An 18,480-nucleotide genomic window follows, 5' to 3' on the forward strand; every position below is an offset into this window, starting at 1 on the left:
ATCCTCTAGAGCTAAGACTAAAATGTATGGGCTCAAATTCAATAGATCTATTTAAAGACTAAGGTGGTTTGTGGTGCTGTTTTATTTGTTTTTGAAGAAAAGTAATTGCCTGTTTTTCAGTGTATTATAGATTTTTTTAAGAGAGAAGAATTCTGTGGCAAAACCAAATATATTATTTAGAATTCATCATCCAGCTCTTCCATTTCTGTAAATTAATCCACCAGGCATTTTACAGGTCGGGTTTACATGCAGCTGAAATTAAGTTTATCCTTATGAGCCAGAGGTCATTCATTGTGTACTCTCCAAGCTCACTCTATGGCATTTCGTGAGGAGGAATAGTAACCAAATTATGCCTGGCTGTTGTCATGAGGAGGACTATTGTTTGCTTAACGAGACTTCCAAACTCCCTTGGCTTACGATCTGAGGCTGGGTTCAAACCACAGTTCCAGAGTTAAATGTTAAAGCACGTTAGCTACTAATCCACCAGCTACAGTATCACTTAGCACTGCAAATGGTTGATCACTTTTTGCTTCCAAAGGAGAAGCATTTTGATTATCCTATAGCCTAATATCGGCTTGTATATAAAAGCAGTGCGCTGCTTTAGATGGATAGTGGTAGCTTTGGTATATTGTAATCTCAATATTAGTATAATTGGTCCAGATTCACCAGTATGCCCTGGCTCAAATAAACCATAAACCTGTTTTAACTAGCTTCTTGAATATTCTCCCTGTGTAAGAGACTCCTTGGGTGGTGTACAGAGCCTTCCCTACCCACTCCATGCTTGAATGAAAGGAGGTGTGATTGGGATATGCCTATATCCAATTGTTCCCTACATGGGCAGCTAGCACAAGATAAAACAGCCCTCAGATTGCTCTAATTTTCTCTGAGCAGTGAACCAGCTCCTGCACTGCCCTGGATCAGGGGCAGTGACATCAAGATGTCCTAAACCTACATTTGCCATCCCCCTAATCCTGCCCCAAGTGCAGCTTGGCCGGGCTGGAAGTTCTGGCTCATTGCCTTCAGACGTAGTGAGATGCTGTCGCTCAACAAAATATTTGTAGTTTGGCAATCCTGAAAGTCTCCAAGAAATAACTCTGCAACTAAGAATACTTCTGGGCTCCAATGGGCGTTTGGCCTGAGCAAAGAAGGCAGGGACAGGCTCAGGTCTCTAACCACGGAGGGCAGGGATGCTATAGTCTTTTGTACTGCGCGGAACTCTTTCAAGTAGGAACCTGACAAACAGCAAGGCAATGTTTCACTCAGCTAGGCAGGGAAAAAACCCGTGGGTTGCTTATATACAACCACATATATTTATACGTTTTCACTAAAATCAGCAGGTATAACGTTTGCCCCCCTGCTGACAGAATTCTTCCCGGAACAGATGTGTTTACTTAAAGGAATTACAACTTCACCGCATAGTTTAGACTGATTTGTATTTACAAATAAACTTTTCTCCCGATCTCTCTGAAATGATGCACACATAGAATTAGACCACGGTTTATAAATAGACAGATAGCTGGCTTTCCTACACATTTGACACACCCTGAGTCCGCGAGAGCAAGATCAGGAAAAGGGATCCAGATTCTGCTCTCGCTGAAGTCAATGCCCAAACTCCTCCGGATTTTAGTGGATGAAAGATCAGACTCAGTGTCTAAGACAAACTGACATAGAATGTCCATAGTCGAAAATGGCTAGACACCTATAGCGAAGTGGAATCTCCTATTCCAATTTTGCTGAGTGTTTTCAGGGGGCTGTAAATGTTACTCTTTACCTTGATGTAAGTTGCCCTAAGGTGAAAATACTTCACTCGGTCAATATAGCTGGATCCGGATCTCTGTAATCCTGCAGTAGAAGAAAATGTGGGTTGAGTGATATAATTTGTTTCCCAGCTCTGAGGTCACAGTGTCTTCAGTCTATCTCAGGGGGAGTTCTTTGGTTCTGCCAACACGTATTGTCTAGCGGCTGCTTGCACGGAACTTGTTTGTGGGACTCATGTCAATTTCACTTTACTCCTGACCGCAGATGGAAAGAATGCGTTCAATTATAAACCAATTATAAGGTGTTTTACTTTATTTACTTCCTTCGATTTCAGCACGTCTCTTATAAAAAAAAACACAAGCATTTATCTGGGGTAGGGTTGAGTTCCCCAAGCCCCTTTCCATCTCCTGCCTTTTATTATCTGTGTTTAATTATAAATTAGGTGGTGTTTCTTTGTTCTTCCTAAGAAAACGCAATTTACTTTAATCCGTGTGTTTCAGAACCTAAAAGCAGATTTTATAGTTTAATGTCTCTCTTTATCCGTTTGCTGCAATAAATTTAGCAACAGGAATTTATCACGCTACAAGTTTGTCTCTCCACTTTATTCTGAAAATTAGTAATTTACTTACCGTATTAACCAGCATTTTATAAGCAAGCAACTAAAGTTAAACGTACTGCAAACAAATAACGTCAGTGTTACAGCCAATTGTTACTGTTTTGAAACGCTATGAAACAATATTTTGAACCGTTGTGTTTTATTCTGACCATGTAAAATAAATTTAGCGATTAGACGTGAAATATTGTTTTTAATTGACAGTTTTAGAAATAGAAATACAGGTAAAATACAGGGATTATGTTTGCTCTATTTTAATAGCCAAGCTTCGAAATAGCAATTTTTCTCATATGCAGTATTCGCAACTGCTCCATTAAATGTTATTTACAAGACTGCAGTTCGACACTGGTCAAATGCTACAGTTAAGTCTCATTCTAGGCCTGTTTTAGAGTTGGGTTCTCTTTTAAGACAGTTGTCTAGCTAGAAAAAGCCTTACACATAAATCTTGCATATTTTAACTCTTTTCTGGAAACAAACACTCCAACATAGTCTTAAACTCTTAGGTTTAGTTGTAGTACTGTTTATGCTTGCTGCTTCGAAAACCAACACATTTTCCAGCATGATATCTTTCAACAAGTGAATCCAAGTTACATCAGTAATTTATCCAGCTTTTTCTTTTACCATACCTATATTTTTATCATGTGCCAGGGGTGGAGGTGGAGCCTTCAAATTCATTTTAACAGATTATGTAATACATAATATTGTTTGTTATTCAGACTCAAGGACCTTCAAAGCACGATCTAAAACAAAGAGGAAAAAGGCACCAGGCAGTAAGAAGTTAAGTGAGTAGTATTAGCCAAACCTATCTTGATTCCTATCAAATATTTAATAAAAAGTACAAACTTAACCTGAACTTTTGCCCAAACACTTCTCTCTCACTAATTAGAGCCATTGCTCTGAGCCAGCTTTATGTAATTGACAAGCAACCAAGTGATTTAGAAGTTTGAACTTTGGTAGCTAAAATCTGCAATGTCAGATTTAGCTTTTTAGTTGTTTAAAGCTTCTTGTATTACAATATAAAAGTATTTATAACTTCGGAGTCTTTTCTCCAGTTAGCACTTAGAAAAGGACAAATTAGAACACGACCTTTTAAAGCAATAATTATCATTCTCTTTTAATAAATCTCCCGCAAGTACTATCCCACATCAGACATGTTGCAGCACCAGGCATAGCTAGGAGAAAAGTTTGTTGGCGTTAGTTTTTTATGACTACCCCGAATGGTAAACTAATACCCTGCAAGCTTCCCTGTCTCAGATAACTCCCTTCCATTGATTTAATTTTAATACTGAGAAATAAAGCTTTCTTTCCCCCCCCCTCCAAACTGGCAATTAAGTTACAAAAGTCCATGCTTCTTAAGCAATGACTCACAGGAAAAAGTGTGATACAAGATCGAAGAACTTTGGAAGTTGGGGTGGGAGAACAGGGATTGTCCTCTAGATTTCTACCCCCCGCCACAGGAAAAAAAGAAAAAGGAAAAAAAAAAAGATCGTTGAAGAGGTTAGCATTCAGGAAACCAGTAATTAAAGAGCTCCGCAGCGGGGATCCGGATTAATTTTGGACGCTCGATTAAATCTGAAATTCTTCATATAAATTATTGTCAGCTCCATGGGCTGACACAAAGATGATCTTTTGTGTTTGAAAAAATAAAAGAGTTTATTTACAAACGGTCCTGAAGATTGGACGCTCAACACGCGAACCTGCTGATAGTACCACAGTGTGAAAACAAGGAACCGGATTTTACGCCCTGTAAAACAAAATAAGGACTGCGGGCTCTGCTCACGGCTGGGTTTATTTCAACAATGGAGGCACATCTTATGCCTCAGTCAGCCAGGCTCTATTTGAAGTTAAGCAGAAACTTAAAACGCGTTCTAACCGACACCAAATTACAAGTTCAGCTTTGAAATCTTTGTATATTTAAACCTCCGCAAGGTAGAAAGACAAGACACACTTCTAACCTGCTGAAATCCTAGCTGGGTCCAATTCTTTGAAGGCCAATATTTTAAATGCCAGTTCGTTGTAAGCCAGTGCTTACAGGATATTGGTGGGTTATTACGGTAGAGGGGAATGAACAACAAGTAGAATGAAGAAAAACACCTGGTGCTAAAGTATCACAAATATTTTCACAGCGTAAGATGCGATTCTCTTTCTCCCCCTTTGGCACACCTGGAGTAGTCGGCTATCGTCCTAAAATATTATTTTGTCAAGCTAGGTATTAAGAGAGACTCGATTTACTTAACACAAATCCTTCCACTAGTGAAGTCTCCTTCTGACCTTCATACACATTGCAGGAGGTTGTACGTTTTCCTTGCTGCAGGGAAACTCTGCACAGCTGTAACTATCTTCCTAGCGCTTGCAGCCATGGTAAACAATTTGGCAGTTAGACTCGCATTAGATCAAGAATGGTTCCTTGGCTCTGTGCTCCTTCAAGTCCACCGGCGCCTTGAGAGAGATTTAAGTGGAAGGAACATTAGTACTGTTGTTTTTTTTAAATAAAGCAAACATTTCATGACTACAGTATAGTCAGAGGGCCGGATCCTCAGCTGGTATAAACTGGTTGTGGATCTGCCCCAATTCAGTTGTATTTACAAGTCATTTTTTATGTTTGACAAATCAATTTCATGGCCGGTTCCCTGAATAAAGGCCCAAACTGAAGCAAAATCCCTGAGTAAAGACTGAATTAGAAATGGAGTTTTCCAATAGCCGCATTAAGGTGATATTTTTCTCCTTTTGGGGGGGGCCTTAGCCCCCATTTTGTCTTTTCGAAAAATCGGTTTAATCTCAGGTATTTGACGTTTCGATTCCGAATGACCTTCCTACCAGACCTGAAAGTCTTTTCCAGTTCTTATTCGCACGAGCGTTTGATAGCAAAGCTGCTGCATCCCAGGACAACGCGCTGAATTCCGCTCCATTCCCCCTCCATCCTATCTGACCGAAAGCCTTTATCTGCTCAACAGGTTTCAGAACAAATGTTAACTTCGATGACAGCCACCAGACTTCCAAGATCAGTATCAGGCAATAATAACGTTTACTTGACATTGTAATAAAGCACTGGAGAACAACTTTGCAGTTAAATGGCTTCAATTCTGTGTTAAATTCCCAATGATAATTATTTGTAGTCATTATTTTAGTTTTAGAAGGCACCCGTTTGTTTAAACCAAACTCTGGTCATGCTGTTAAAATCTGGAGAAGAATAAAATGGATACCATACATATAGTGTGTCCAATATCTCAATTATACCAAGCTTATAGGAGCCTCTTTTTGGTATTGCCAACATTAGCATTCGGGGACTGGTGCCCCTCAGACTAAAAAATACACAGTGTATGCAGAACAATTTACAGTTTGCAACCCCGAAGTCATTTTCTAAACGGAAAAACCTGAAAGAAGAAATAAACCTCATTGTCGTCTGTAAGGAAAAGCCATTTTAATTGTAAGTATTAGATGGCAAAATGTTATAATTCCATAAAACTTAGAAAAGAAGAAAATAGTTTTGCATTACTTTAGAATTTAAAAAAAACAAAAACAAACCACGATTGGGGAGCTTTTTGTTACCTACAATTGCATAGATCAGCAACACATTACACTGGTATGTCAAGTCTAGGTGCTCTCATCTCTATTTTAAAAAAAGGTTTACTTTATTCTAACAGCTGTACAGAACCATTATAATATATATATATTACAAAAATATTCTCATCTTGTGTATTAGTGCATTTTGTTAAGGTCAATCGTCTAGATCTGTATGCATAGTATCAATACTGTAAACAAACTACTGAATAAGATTCTGGGTGTGGGGACACCTCAGTCTATACGTGTGTGTTCTAAGGCACAATAACTAACAAGAAACTGTTCTGAGTACCATGGTATATACAAACTTCTAGGCACAGAACATGGCTTCTGTGATTTGCACCGAAGTTATTTCACAGTCAATTCAAACTTCTGTCCCGTCCCTGCTATAGATCAGCTGATTGACGCTGAAGTTGTTAATGAGAGGGATGCTGAGCCCACTTTGCTGCCCGCTGGCACAGTAGCTCATTCTCGAGTGGGCCGGGGGACTCAGCTGGGAGTTCTGGGCAGCGCCGCTGCTGGGAGCGGCGCAGGAACTCAGAGCAGGCACATCTTGCCTTCCGTGTGCAAACTCTCCCGAGAGCTGCCTGCCGAGGCCGTGGTTCCCATTGACAATGGCCCGCATGTTGGAGGCAAAGCTGGAGAAACACGGGCTCCGCTCGAGCGCCGGCGTGGGGGAGGATTTGGGGCCGCTCCCGGAGCCGGGGGAGTTCTGCGGTGCAGGGGCGCCCAGGCCCATCGGGCTGGAGGAGTCTGGAGACTTCAAGGCACCGCCGCTCTTGTCTTCCGCTTTGCCAGGCACTCCTGGGGCGCCGGACCCGTGCGCGTCCGAGCGCCTTTTCCTCTTCCTTCGAAAATTGCCGTTGTCGAACATTTTCTCGCAGTTCGGGTCCAGGGTCCAGTAATTGCCTTTCCCTGTGGACACATGAACAGCACATGGGCTCAGGGGACGAGGGCACCGCTCGGCAAGGGCTTTGCCCCGGTACTCAATGCCTGACCGATGGTTTCCCAGGGCAGGGGAGCAGACGGCTCCCAGCTTGTGTTCCCACCCCAGGGATGCAGGCGCCGGTCCCCTGCCCCACGGCTACAGCCAGCTTCGGGGTGGTGACCAGTCGGGTACCAAGCCACGCGCCCCCCAACACAAGCTGGTGCTCCGCGCTTACAGCGAGCGTGCTAACGTTAGGCAGGCCCGGAGCTTAGCACCCGAACGCGTCTCCGCTTCCCCTTCAGTGCTTTCATTTTAGTCCCGGCTACATAATACTGGGCCCGGGAGCCGGGCATTTGCAAATGCCAGCGGGGGTGTGACTTTAGTCCCTTCGCTCCACGGGACCTGTAGGCAACGTGCTCCCACTTAGGAGAAGCAGGGGGTTTCCCTTACCTGGATCGTCTTCATCCCTGGGGACTTTCTTAAAGCAGTCGTTGAGGGACAGGTTGTGCCGGATGGAGTTCTGCCAGCCAGCTTTGCTCTTCTTGTAAAAAGGGAAGTTTTCGGCCACGTACTGGTAAATCTGACTCAAGGTCAACTTCTTCTCCGGAGCGTTTTGGATGGCCATAGCGATCAGAGCCGAGTAGGAGTAGGGGGGCCTCACCATTTTAAAAAACTCCTGCTGGCTGGAAAGAGACAACCAGCTGAGATCTGCTCCTGCAAAGCCCGATGCAGGGGCCAGGAACTGTCTCTGGCTGGTCCCATAACCTGAGGGGATGAAAGAAGCCCCATTAGTCCCAGAGAGATAAGGAGACGAGTTGATGGCAGGTCCATTGATCCAGAGGTAGGGGTTCGCTGCTGGGGGGCTATATTCGCTCAGCCCATAGCCTGCTGGATGAGCTGATGGCCTCTGTGGGTGGTGGTGATGGTGGTGCAGGTTTTGCGGGTACATTAGGTTGTCACAGTACACCGCCATATCCAGTAAATCCTGCGCATTGGGATGCTGGAGGGGGGCCGACTGTGGATTTGCGGGCTGCTGCCCCAAAGAGTTCATAATCCCCTGTGATCGGTGGAGTTTGAAGGACTGGAGCACAGATCATCAGCCTTGGATATCTCGGACTACTGAGCTCCCAGGCACTAGGGAAAGGCATTTAAATATTGGCCTGGGGTAGACTCAGGCTGCAGGCGACCTCAAACCAGAGAGCAAATAGCAGAAACGAGCTGGAGCAGGGGGCAGCACCGCCCATTCGCCACTCCACCTCCCTCCAACCAACCGGCTGCCACACCTACCCTGGGCACAGCCTCTCCGCACCCTCTGAGCAACCCACACTACTACCACATGCACCTCACCACTGCCTCCTGCACGCCCCACAGACCATCCCGCCCTCCGCACAACCTCCACACAACCCCACCCGCTCTCTGCACCGCCCCCGGCCCCTTCACAGCCTCCGTACCACCCTCCCCCGCGCTCTGCACAACCCATGTGCACCACACCCATCCTCTGCACCGCCCCCTCCGACCCACTCACATAATACCCCATCCAATGCACAGATTCCCCCTGCACCCTCACATGCCTCCCAACCCTCCGCAGCACCTCTCCATACCCCCATCCTGCACCCTCTGCACGACCCAGATATGACCCCATCCTCTGCATTACCCCCCACCCTCTAAAGAGACCCCTGAACTCAGCATCCCTCTGCACTCCCCCGACACCCCTCTGCACACGACGTCGCCTTCTTCCTAGGGCAGCACCCTCCGTGCTCACAACCCCACCCTCTGCACAAGAGAACACAACCCGCCTTGCACCGCTCCAGCCCCACACAGCCCGCCCCCGTCCCGTGCCACACACACACACACACACCCACACACCCCTTCTGCAAGCCAGCCCCAACCCCCCACCCTCCCCCCGTTCTCTGCTCAGCCCGCCGGCACCCCAGGGCCTGCGCGACACGCACACACGGTGCGAAGCCGCCGCGCCCGCCAGCGATGCCCGCCCCAGACCGCTAACCCCAGCGGCCAGCTCCGCAGCGGGCGCACGGCCCCAGGGCAAGCCGCTCACCGGCGCCCCCCGAGCCGCAGGGCTGCAGCTTCCCCGCCTCTCCTGCCCCGGAGCCTGCCGGATCCCCAGCCTGGGAACGCGCGCAGAACTGTGCCCCTTCCCAGGGCGGCTCGGTCACAGCCGGAGCGGAGGCCGGCAGAGCGGAGCCGGGTTTGCAGGATGGCCGTGCTCGAAGAACAGCCAGGCGGATGGCCGCGGGGAGAGGGCAAACGATAGCCCAGCCCGTTTGTACCTCAGAAATCCTTGCTCTCGCCTTAGGCGCCAGCAGCAGGGACCATCACTTTATCGCCCAGGAGCGAACGCGGAGAAGCTGGCAGCCCACGTTGCTCAAGTTACTATCTCCCCTCTGAGTTCAGGGGAGGAGGAGGAGATCAGGGCTACTGGAAACAGTCCGTGCTTTTCCTTCCCGCTTCCCTCCTCCCATCACAACCGGAACAGCGGGACTCGGGGGTTCCCTGCCATTGCTATTCCACCCGCGTGTGCTGCCTGAAAGAGCTGCTGAAGTGCAGCTCTTGCTTATTCTCAACAATATGTGGATTTAAGCCAGACTATTAAATTTCCACATATTTCCTAATCATGTTTTCTAAACAAAGTGGGAAGGACACTGCCACCACCCTGTGGTTTTCAGCCAAGCAGAGGCCAAACAAACCTTCAAAGGAAATACAGTAGGGGCAGGTGCAATATAGCTCCAAGGACAGAGTTGCAAACTCAGGCACACAACTTGTGTATACACCTCACGTCCAAGAATGCAAACTGACTTCACCTATACAGGTGCTCACATACATGGGAGACCAGGGGAGGGGCCAGCAAGCTAGAGACATGGGTGCTGCCACTGGCCTGATCCTACTCTCCTTGTGTACTCAAACTTCCCATTGCATGAGACCCCGAGGGCCACTCAAGCACATTAGTCCTGCAGATAGGAACTTCCTAGGAGCTCTGAAGATGATCAGATCACAGGAGGCATGAAGAGGTTGCACAGCTACTTGTCACAAGGGGACGGTGCCAATACACATGAGTTTCCCACACTTAGCCTACTTCAGCGGGTCTTCACCTTGTTCTAAGCTGTGTGCACAGACCGAGGAGGCTATCACAGCCCTACACTTTCCTGGTGCAACCTGTACTCAAATGTGAAATTGGAGAACTACTAACTGTAGTCTTACATGCCTCTGATGAAGTGGGTATTCACCCATGAAAGCTTATCCTCCAATCCATCTGTTAGTCTATAAGGTGTCTCAGGACTCATTGTTGCTTTTTACAGATCCAGACTAACACGGCTACCCCTCTGATACTTAACTGTGGTCTGTAACCTATCATTTAAATCAACTTCTGAACCAAATGACTGGAGGATAGCTAATAAAAATATGGAGATATACCTATCTCATAGAAGGGCCCCTGAAAGGTCATTGAGTCCAGACCCCTGCCTATACTAGCAGGACCAAGTACTGATTTTTGCCCCAGATCCCCTCAAGGATTGAGCTCACAACCCCAGGTTTAGCAGGCCAAATCTCAAACCTATTGAGCTATCCCTCCCCCTGCTGCCAATTTTTTAAAAGGGCTCCAGAGGTGATCCTGGCAATTACAGGACAGTAAGCTTGACTTCAGTGCCAGGCAAACTGTTTGAAACTATAGTAAAGAAAAAAATTGTCAGATACATACATGAACATAATTTGTTGGGGAAGAATCAACATGGTTTTTGAAAAGGAAACTCATGCCTCACAATCTACTTGAATTCTTTGAGGGGGTCAGCAAGCATGCGGACAAGGGGGATCCAGTGGATACAGTGTACTTAGATTTTCAGAAAGCCTTTGACAAGGTCCCTCACCAAAGGCTCTTAAGCAAAGTAAGTGGTAATGGGATAAGAGAGAAGACCCTCTTCTGGATTGGTAACTGGTTAAAAGATAGGAAACAAAGGGTAGGAATAAATATCAGTTTTCAGAATGGAGAGAGGTAAATAGCAGTGTCCCCCAGTGGTCTGTACTGGGCCCAGTCCTATTCAACATATTCATAAATGATCTGTAAAAAGGGGTAAACAGTGAGGTGGCAAAATTTGAAGATGATACAAAACTAGTCAAGATAGTTAAGTCCCAGAAGAGCTACAAAAAGATCTCTCAAAACTGAGTGACTGAGCAACAAAATGGCAGATGAAATTAAATGTTGATAAATGCAAAGTAATGCACATTGGAAAATGTAATCCCAACTTTACATATAAAATGATGGGGTCTAACGTAGCTGTTACCACTCAAGAAACAGATCTTGGAGTCATTGTGGATAGTTTTCTGAAAACGTCCACTCAATGTGCAGCAGCAGTCAAAAAAGTGAACAGAATGTTGGGAATCATTAAGAAAGGGACAGATAAGATAGAAAATATCATATTGCCTCTATATAAGTCCATGATATGCCCACATCTTGAATACTGTGTGCAGATGTGGTCGCCCCATCTCAAAGATATATTGGAATTGGAAAAGGTTCAGAAAGGGCAACAAAAATGATTAGCGGAATGAAATGGCTGTCATAAGAACATAAGAATGGCCATACTGGGTTAGATCAAAGGTCCATCTAGCCCAGTATCCTGTCTTCCGACAGTGGCCAATGCCAGGTGCCCCAGAAAGAATGAACAGAACAAGTCATTAAGTGATCCATCTCGTCTCCCATTCCCAGCTTCAGGAAAACAGAGGCTAGGGCCATCATCCCTGTTCATCCTGGCTAATATCCTCCATGAACTTATCTAGTTCTTTTTTGAATGATGTTATAGTCTTGGCCTTCACAACATTCTCTGGCAAGGAGTTCCATGGGTTGACTGTACATTGTGTGAAAAAAGTCTTCCTTTTCTTTTAAATCTGCTGCCTATTAATTTCATTTGGTGACCCCCCTAGTTCTTGTGTTATGAGAATAGTAAATAACACTTCCTTATTTACTTTCTCCACACCAGTCATGATTTTATAGACATCTATCATATCCCCCCTTAGTTGTCTCTTTTGCAAGCTGAAAACTCCCAGTCTTATTAATCGCCTCCTTCTATGAGTTTTAGATGAATAGTGTTTTCAGAACATAAGAATTCCCATATTAGTTCTGGGCACTAGTCCATCTAGTCTAGTATCCTTTGTCTGATATTGGTCAGTAATGGATGCTACAGAGATGTGAGAAATCTTTAGGGGATTGGTTTCTTTCCAGTGGAAGATAGACAGGGATGGTTTATGCCCTGAAGCATGGGGGTTTATATCCATTATATCTTTTTATTCTACCTAATGAAAATGTTGATGTTCTCCATGAGAAATCATACATTTCCCCCAAATGACCCCTTGCCCACTAAATGATGTCAGTTGAAATTATGCACTCACCTCTGAAAGATGGGGTGTCTCAGAAGGCAAAATTTAGTCCTTTGTTTTTTTTGTGACTGCAATGTGTGCCAAGTCCTGCCTTTGATAGGAACAATATCTATTAATATCAGTAGGAGGTATCACTAATAGCCACATGTTCACTGGATCTGGCATAATGTTGTGTATATGGGGGGGCATGGGTGGATTGGGACTTGCCCTTGCTCTGTTTCCCCCACCTGCACAGTGCCCAGCTCTGGGGCAAGATGCTGTGAAGATGGCTCCACAGCCTCTTGAAGTGTTGCTTGGATTGCCTACACAGGACTTGACCGTGGAGCAGGAGGAATGGGGGTGGAGGTGGGGATCGGGGGAGACAGGCTGAGGTAGGGTGACCAGACAGCAAGTGTGAAAAATTGGGATAGGGGGCGGGGGGGGGGAATAGGAAAAGACCCCAACATTCAGGACTGTCCCTATAAAATTGGTTTATCTGGTCATCCTAGGCTGAGGATTGGGAGCTACCCTGGGATCAGGTAGTGGCTGTGGGGGGTGGGAAAAAGGCAGGGACTGAGGCAGCAAGGAGGGAGTTATTATTTCATTCACTCCCTAGGTTCCAACTGCGTCCTAGAAACCCTAAGATTTTGCTTCTATCATCCTCCAGGGGGTGATTCACCAGCAGCCACCTCATGACCCACTCTGGGTTATGCCTCATCAGTTTTCACTGAGGGGCTCTCCACCCTGAAACTTGCTTCCTTATCCTGGTTTGATAGAAGAACCTAGATCTGTTGACCTTCAAGATACTCTGCAAGGTCCATTTGTTTTCCTAAACTTTTGAGACAGCATTAGGGTTTAGGAGACTATATATATAGGTTTTGGGGTGAGACTTGATAGAATTTTGTGGTGGATAGTTTGTGGGTTGAAGCTAGGTGAAGTCAGGCTGACTCTGTGCTGGTTCACTTATTGTGAAATTATTTTACTGGAGGGGCACCTAGAGTATCTGGACAGATACATTTTAAAATTATAAATGGATTAATTCATGTCAGTAAGAAGGTGAGTGGACACAGAAGGCAATATATGTCCATAAAATTTGTCACATTTTTAAACTTACTGTATTCACATCAGAAAAGAGCTATGTCCTCCCGACTTCAGAGGAGTTATACTGGAGAGCAAACTGGCTCCAAATGTTATACTGTTAGATATATAATTTTAAGATATTTAATAAATATTTCATTACCTTCTGCTGATCAGTGGGCTAGAGATAACCAAACCTGAACAATTGTCTTTTTCTAAGTAGCAGTGAATATGTTGATAGATTATAATAATTTGGTTGAAAGGTTGGGTGTTTTATTTTGTGTTACAAAAGACAGATGGGTGTCAACTAAAAGTGCAAGGGATAGAAAATGTAATTTCCAGATGTGAACATGGTACATGCATGTCAGACCTATAGGCAGATTAGTCACTAAAATGAAAGGAAAGAAGATTGCTGCCACCTGCTGGAGTTCTGACTCATTGCATATTTTCAAAGCCAAACTCAGGGAGGACTAAGGGGCACTGAACACACTTTAGATTTTAAAGCATAAATTCCTTGTGGGAAAAGACTTGATATCGAAGTTTTCAGTGCTGTTGTTGTTTAGCATTTCTTTTAATAAGCGTTGCAGTGCAGTTGGAATAGCTCATACTCCCCATCCAGTAGCAAAAAGCAGGTAATTTAAGTTACCAATAGGAAGGGGATTTGTGCTGTTTGGGAGACATGCTTTTTGCTACTGGGAGTGTTCAACTCTCACTGCATGTGATGTAGTGGCAGCCAGTCTGGGCACAGCATCAATGAGGATAAACACAGGGGTGGATTTTAAGCAGCAGTCCAGAACTTTCTTCAACTTAACATGGGTTACCCACGTTAAGACTCCCCCATACCTGCTATTTGAAATGGCTCCAATGCAGGGGTTACAGGGCTCCCATCATATAACCCATAACTAGGGGTAGATACTCTTCAGCCTGCTCCTGGGACTCAACTCCATCATCTGAATCTCACGAGGGGAACAGAAGGTACTAAAGGATGTGGGGGGAAGGGGGAGAATCTTTGATCCACAAAGGCCAAAAAGTCTTTCCCTCTCCCATGAGTACAAGGCCTGTCAGCAAAACGCCAGATCTTTTACCTGTGGGAACCAATCCTTTAACTGGACTGGAAACCAGCCGTGAGTTGCGACATACTAACATCCTTATCAGGTACTTCTACCCTAACTGAGCCTCCAGAATGCTGCGAGGCAGGTAAAAACTCTGGGGCCTGATGCCAATTTGGCCCCTATGGGAGGAAAAATTCCTTCCTGACTGACCCCAGAATGGGTGATCAGTCAGACCCGCAATATCCGCAAAACACAGCTCTGCAACTCCCAGTAGAGGGTGGAACTCCTGAAACAGAGCAAAGAGAGGCTCCACAGAGCCTGGGCCAGGGTTTAAATAGAAATCACACAATACCAGCAGATCTTTAGTTCTGGTATTTGGAGCCCAAATCTCCAGGGAACCACTCACATTTTAGCATTGTCAACTCTGCCATCAAACTCAGCCATAGGTCTTTAATCTGAGCCACATGCCTTATTCGAAATGTAATTAAATTCTGTTTCCTTGGCTCATCTCTACTTTTCTAATTAGTCTCTAATCCGCCAGAAAAAAATACTCAATGTTACTATTATGGAACTTGGCTCATTCTTCCCCTTTTCATGTTTTCTTAAATGAGGCTTCACATCAAGGGTTCACAAATTGGGGGAAAAAAAAGTGTCAGTAATATGATCACAGAACAGTAATCTTATCCTGGCTGTTGTAATGTTGGCAGCTCTGTGCTCAAGTGGTTAAAATGTCATGGCAACCCAGTGACATAGTTTCTGACTCCACATCATGTGTTTAGTGATCAAATGCCAGATAGCTGACAGACATGTGCATATGCACAAGTAAACCCACAACTAAGACGTGGCAAATAGTGCACGTATAGTTTTACAATAGTAGTTTACCGTTGCAGTATCTCTTTTTCACTGCACATGCTGAAATCTGAACTCAGACAGATCACAATGTTTCTAAATCCAGTTCAAGTAGTGTGCATGAGTGCCCCTCCCACTTAAAATAATTTTTGTTTTCTTAATTGTGTGACTGTAATGCCATCTAGTGGAAATTATACCATCTGAAAAGAGCCCACTTCAATAGCTAGAATCACACATTTTCCAGCATTACTTAATATACAGGAACAGTTAAGACCCAATTATATATATGTGGTATATTATTGACAGGGAGAGTTATGGAATAGAAACAAGAAGCATCTGCCCTGCAACCTTTGCTAAATGGTACCATCTATTCCTACCTGACATATTGTTACCAAACTTAACATTTGTAAATGTGATGAAACAGAACTTTGTTAGAAGCGACTATACCATATAGCAGGAAAACAGACTACATCTCCAATTATATTACAGATTTGGTCATGGAGAGTGGAGTTCAGGATCAGGTGTTTGGATGATAGACTATTAAAAATCTACTTTTGTCTCCCTTTCCCTAAAAATCATATTGCTTTATTTTATGAGAGCTTATGTTTGGAGATGAGCTTCTTCAGTGCCTTCAATATTTCTCCATTTCCTATAACATGTATGTGCTTTGTTATATTTGCTTTAAGGAGCTGTATTAGTAGAGTTTACATATATGAAAGGTATTGGGCCTGGTGGTCTGTAATTATTTTCTTGTATATTTCATAAAGGATTACAACACATATATACAAAACAAAAAAAAAAACAACCAAAACCCACCACCAAAACAAGTAGGTAATCTATTTCATTGCAAGTAGGTAATATATTTCATTTCTTTTTGTGTTAAAGTGCCTAGATGTCACCTTGATTATACTTTAGGTGAATAAATAGATGACCATATGGAATAATCTGTCTGAAGCATTTCAAATGCAGTAAAGTATAGCTAGATAGACCCTGAAAGGCCATTTGTGTCTTCTATATTTATCTCGTCTAGATGGGATAAATTGATCCCTGAATCAATGCCCGTACTCCACCTCAGCAGGAGGAGTAAGCGGAGTCGACGGGGGAGCCGCAGCCGTCGACTTGCCACCATGAGGATTGCCACCCCCCCCGCAGTGTGGACCAGCCCTAAGGTGCCACCGGACTCCTTGTTGTTTTTATGGATACAGACTAACACAGCTACCCCGTTACTGAGACCAGCATTCAAACAACAAATGGAAAATAGAGTACTAACATCCAAAGTGATCTGGACATGTATAAACACTGTATAGCACAGATTCAGTGTGTGTCCTACTGCCACAGGTTCAGCCAGTGTCTGAACTCAGAATACTGTGTTCAAAGAGAGAAAAGAAACTAACTCCAAAATTTTCCAGCCTACAGGACAAACATATCACAGCCCAACAATATTAAAGCTCCACATTTTTTCAAAGTTTCATAGGAAAACCTGTTAGTTATTCTGATATAATTATAGTTCCAATCTCTTGGTGAATGTCACTACCCTCACATACTTCATGTATATAGTTTATGCTATGGGAGATGTGGCTCATGAAAATCTTAGGCTTTTCTGACATACACCAACCAGATTGCAGGACAGTATCACTTGGCTAAGGAGAAGTGTACTCATGGTCTGAAGTAAAAGGCTTTGCTAACAGAGCAGCCTTGTTTGACGACAACCTGTTTGCCAGCCATAGTGCCATGAAGAGCACTCTGAAGTCTCTAGCTGTTTGGTTCTCCTCTCATCCCAGTCTAATTATGATCTCCTCTCTCAATTCAAATTACTGAGCTGGTTTCTCCTATCACATCAGCTTTACAATAGTGCAACTCTGTAACTTCAATAGTGTTGGCAGTAAGTGACAGGAGAGTCAGGACTTTGGCATTCATTCCTTTAGCCATCTCAATGCCAGGGTGATCCTCTAGACACACAGGCTCATATTCCATCCCTCTTCCAGCTGGATAGCATGCTGGAGAAGAGAAGTTGGAGCCAGAACTCTCCTAGGCCACTATAATTCTTGGCTGTATTTTTGGCCTGTTGGTGTAAATTTGAGCAGCTCTCTAAATTATGGGAGTGGCCCCAATCATGCACACAGCTACCTCAGGATCAGGACTCTGCAAAGGTGAGCTTTAAGCACCTCACCCTCTGACTTGAGCTGCACAGCCATCTGCCAGGATTTGGCCCACTGGCTCAGAACAATATTTCCACCCTTGACAGTCTTAGTCCTAGATACTCTCTCCTTCAAATGAAGTAACTTACAAATTTCTCCCCTCATTCCACCCTCTTAAACTCTCCGGCGGTGCACTGTCTTTAGGAAATTCTCTTGGGAGGTTTTTCCTTAGGCACTGAAATGACCACCATAAAACTCTCAACTGACTCAGCAGCTAAAGGATACATGAAAGCGTAAACAAAAATGGGAGAGGAGAAAAAGCAGCAGTAACTCTCTTAATAAGGAAATCTAAAACTGGAACCTCTCCATCTTCTTATGTCTGTAGAGAACTGTGTTAAAGATACAGAACTCAGCTAATTACAATATTATAATTAGCTGGGTGGCCTAACAGCCACAAAGAGACCATTTATTGCACAGCATCTGCTGCAGTAGCAGCAGATGCATCTCCAAGGGAAGAGATAGTGAGGTGCTGTTGCAATACATCATGCTTTGCACCTGAAAAGTGGATCAACTACCAGATGTTTCACATTTCAGCCAAGTACATTTAAAAACTACACGACCTTATTGTTTCATCAGCCTTTAGGGTATATTCTCAACTTGCTGCACAAGGCTTTTACCACACAGCTCTCACTAATGTTAATGGGAATTGTTCAGAGTGACTCTTCCACATCAGTTGCAAATATATGCCTTAGAGGTTTACAGGTCGAATGATATTTTAACCCAATTTTTAGGAAAAGTTTTGCAAGACAGTTGCTAATGTTCCAGTGGCAGATATACAAGAGAGATAAATGAGGAAGACACAATGGTTAATTTGAATTACCCACGCTAGACTTTTTTCACTTATTCATATGAAATAAATGTTCAATGATACTGATTTGAGATTTCTCCAATAAATACACTTTTCCATCAAAATAAAATTAAGATTTTAAATAAAGTTATAGAAAGTAAAATAAAGATGCATAATAGAAAATTACACAAACTGAATGAATTTTAACTGGGAATGTTCAAAGTTATCAAAAACTAAATCAAATTCAACTAATGTAAGGCATAGTAATTCAAATATTATTACAGACAGGGGCAGCT

General features: G+C 44.0%; 1 protein-coding gene across 5 annotated transcripts in view; it reads right to left on the reverse strand.

The window, feature by feature from the left end:
• Positions 1–6,079: 6,079 nt before the first annotated feature.
• FOXI2 (forkhead box I2) overlaps positions 6,080–18,480 on the reverse strand; it is a 77,079-nt gene continuing 64,678 nt past the window's right edge. For 4 of the 5 annotated variants that reach the window (XM_045024727.1, XM_045024729.1, XM_045024728.1 and 1 more), the window contains exons 3-4: positions 7,311–7,625; positions 6,080–6,847 (exon numbers count right to left, since the gene is read on the reverse strand). In XM_045024727.1, the coding sequence (XP_044880662.1) occupies positions 6,297–6,847; positions 7,311–7,625 (866 nt within the window). In that variant the 3' untranslated portion in view covers positions 6,080–6,296. Of the gene's footprint in view, positions 6,848–7,310; positions 7,912–18,480 lie in introns of those variants that run through there. The other variant, XM_045024726.1, reaches the window with a different exon arrangement.

This window comes from Mauremys mutica, chromosome 7 (assembly GCF_020497125.1).
Source record: "Mauremys mutica isolate MM-2020 ecotype Southern chromosome 7, ASM2049712v1, whole genome shotgun sequence".
NCBI lineage: Eukaryota > Metazoa > Chordata > Testudines > Geoemydidae > Mauremys > Mauremys mutica.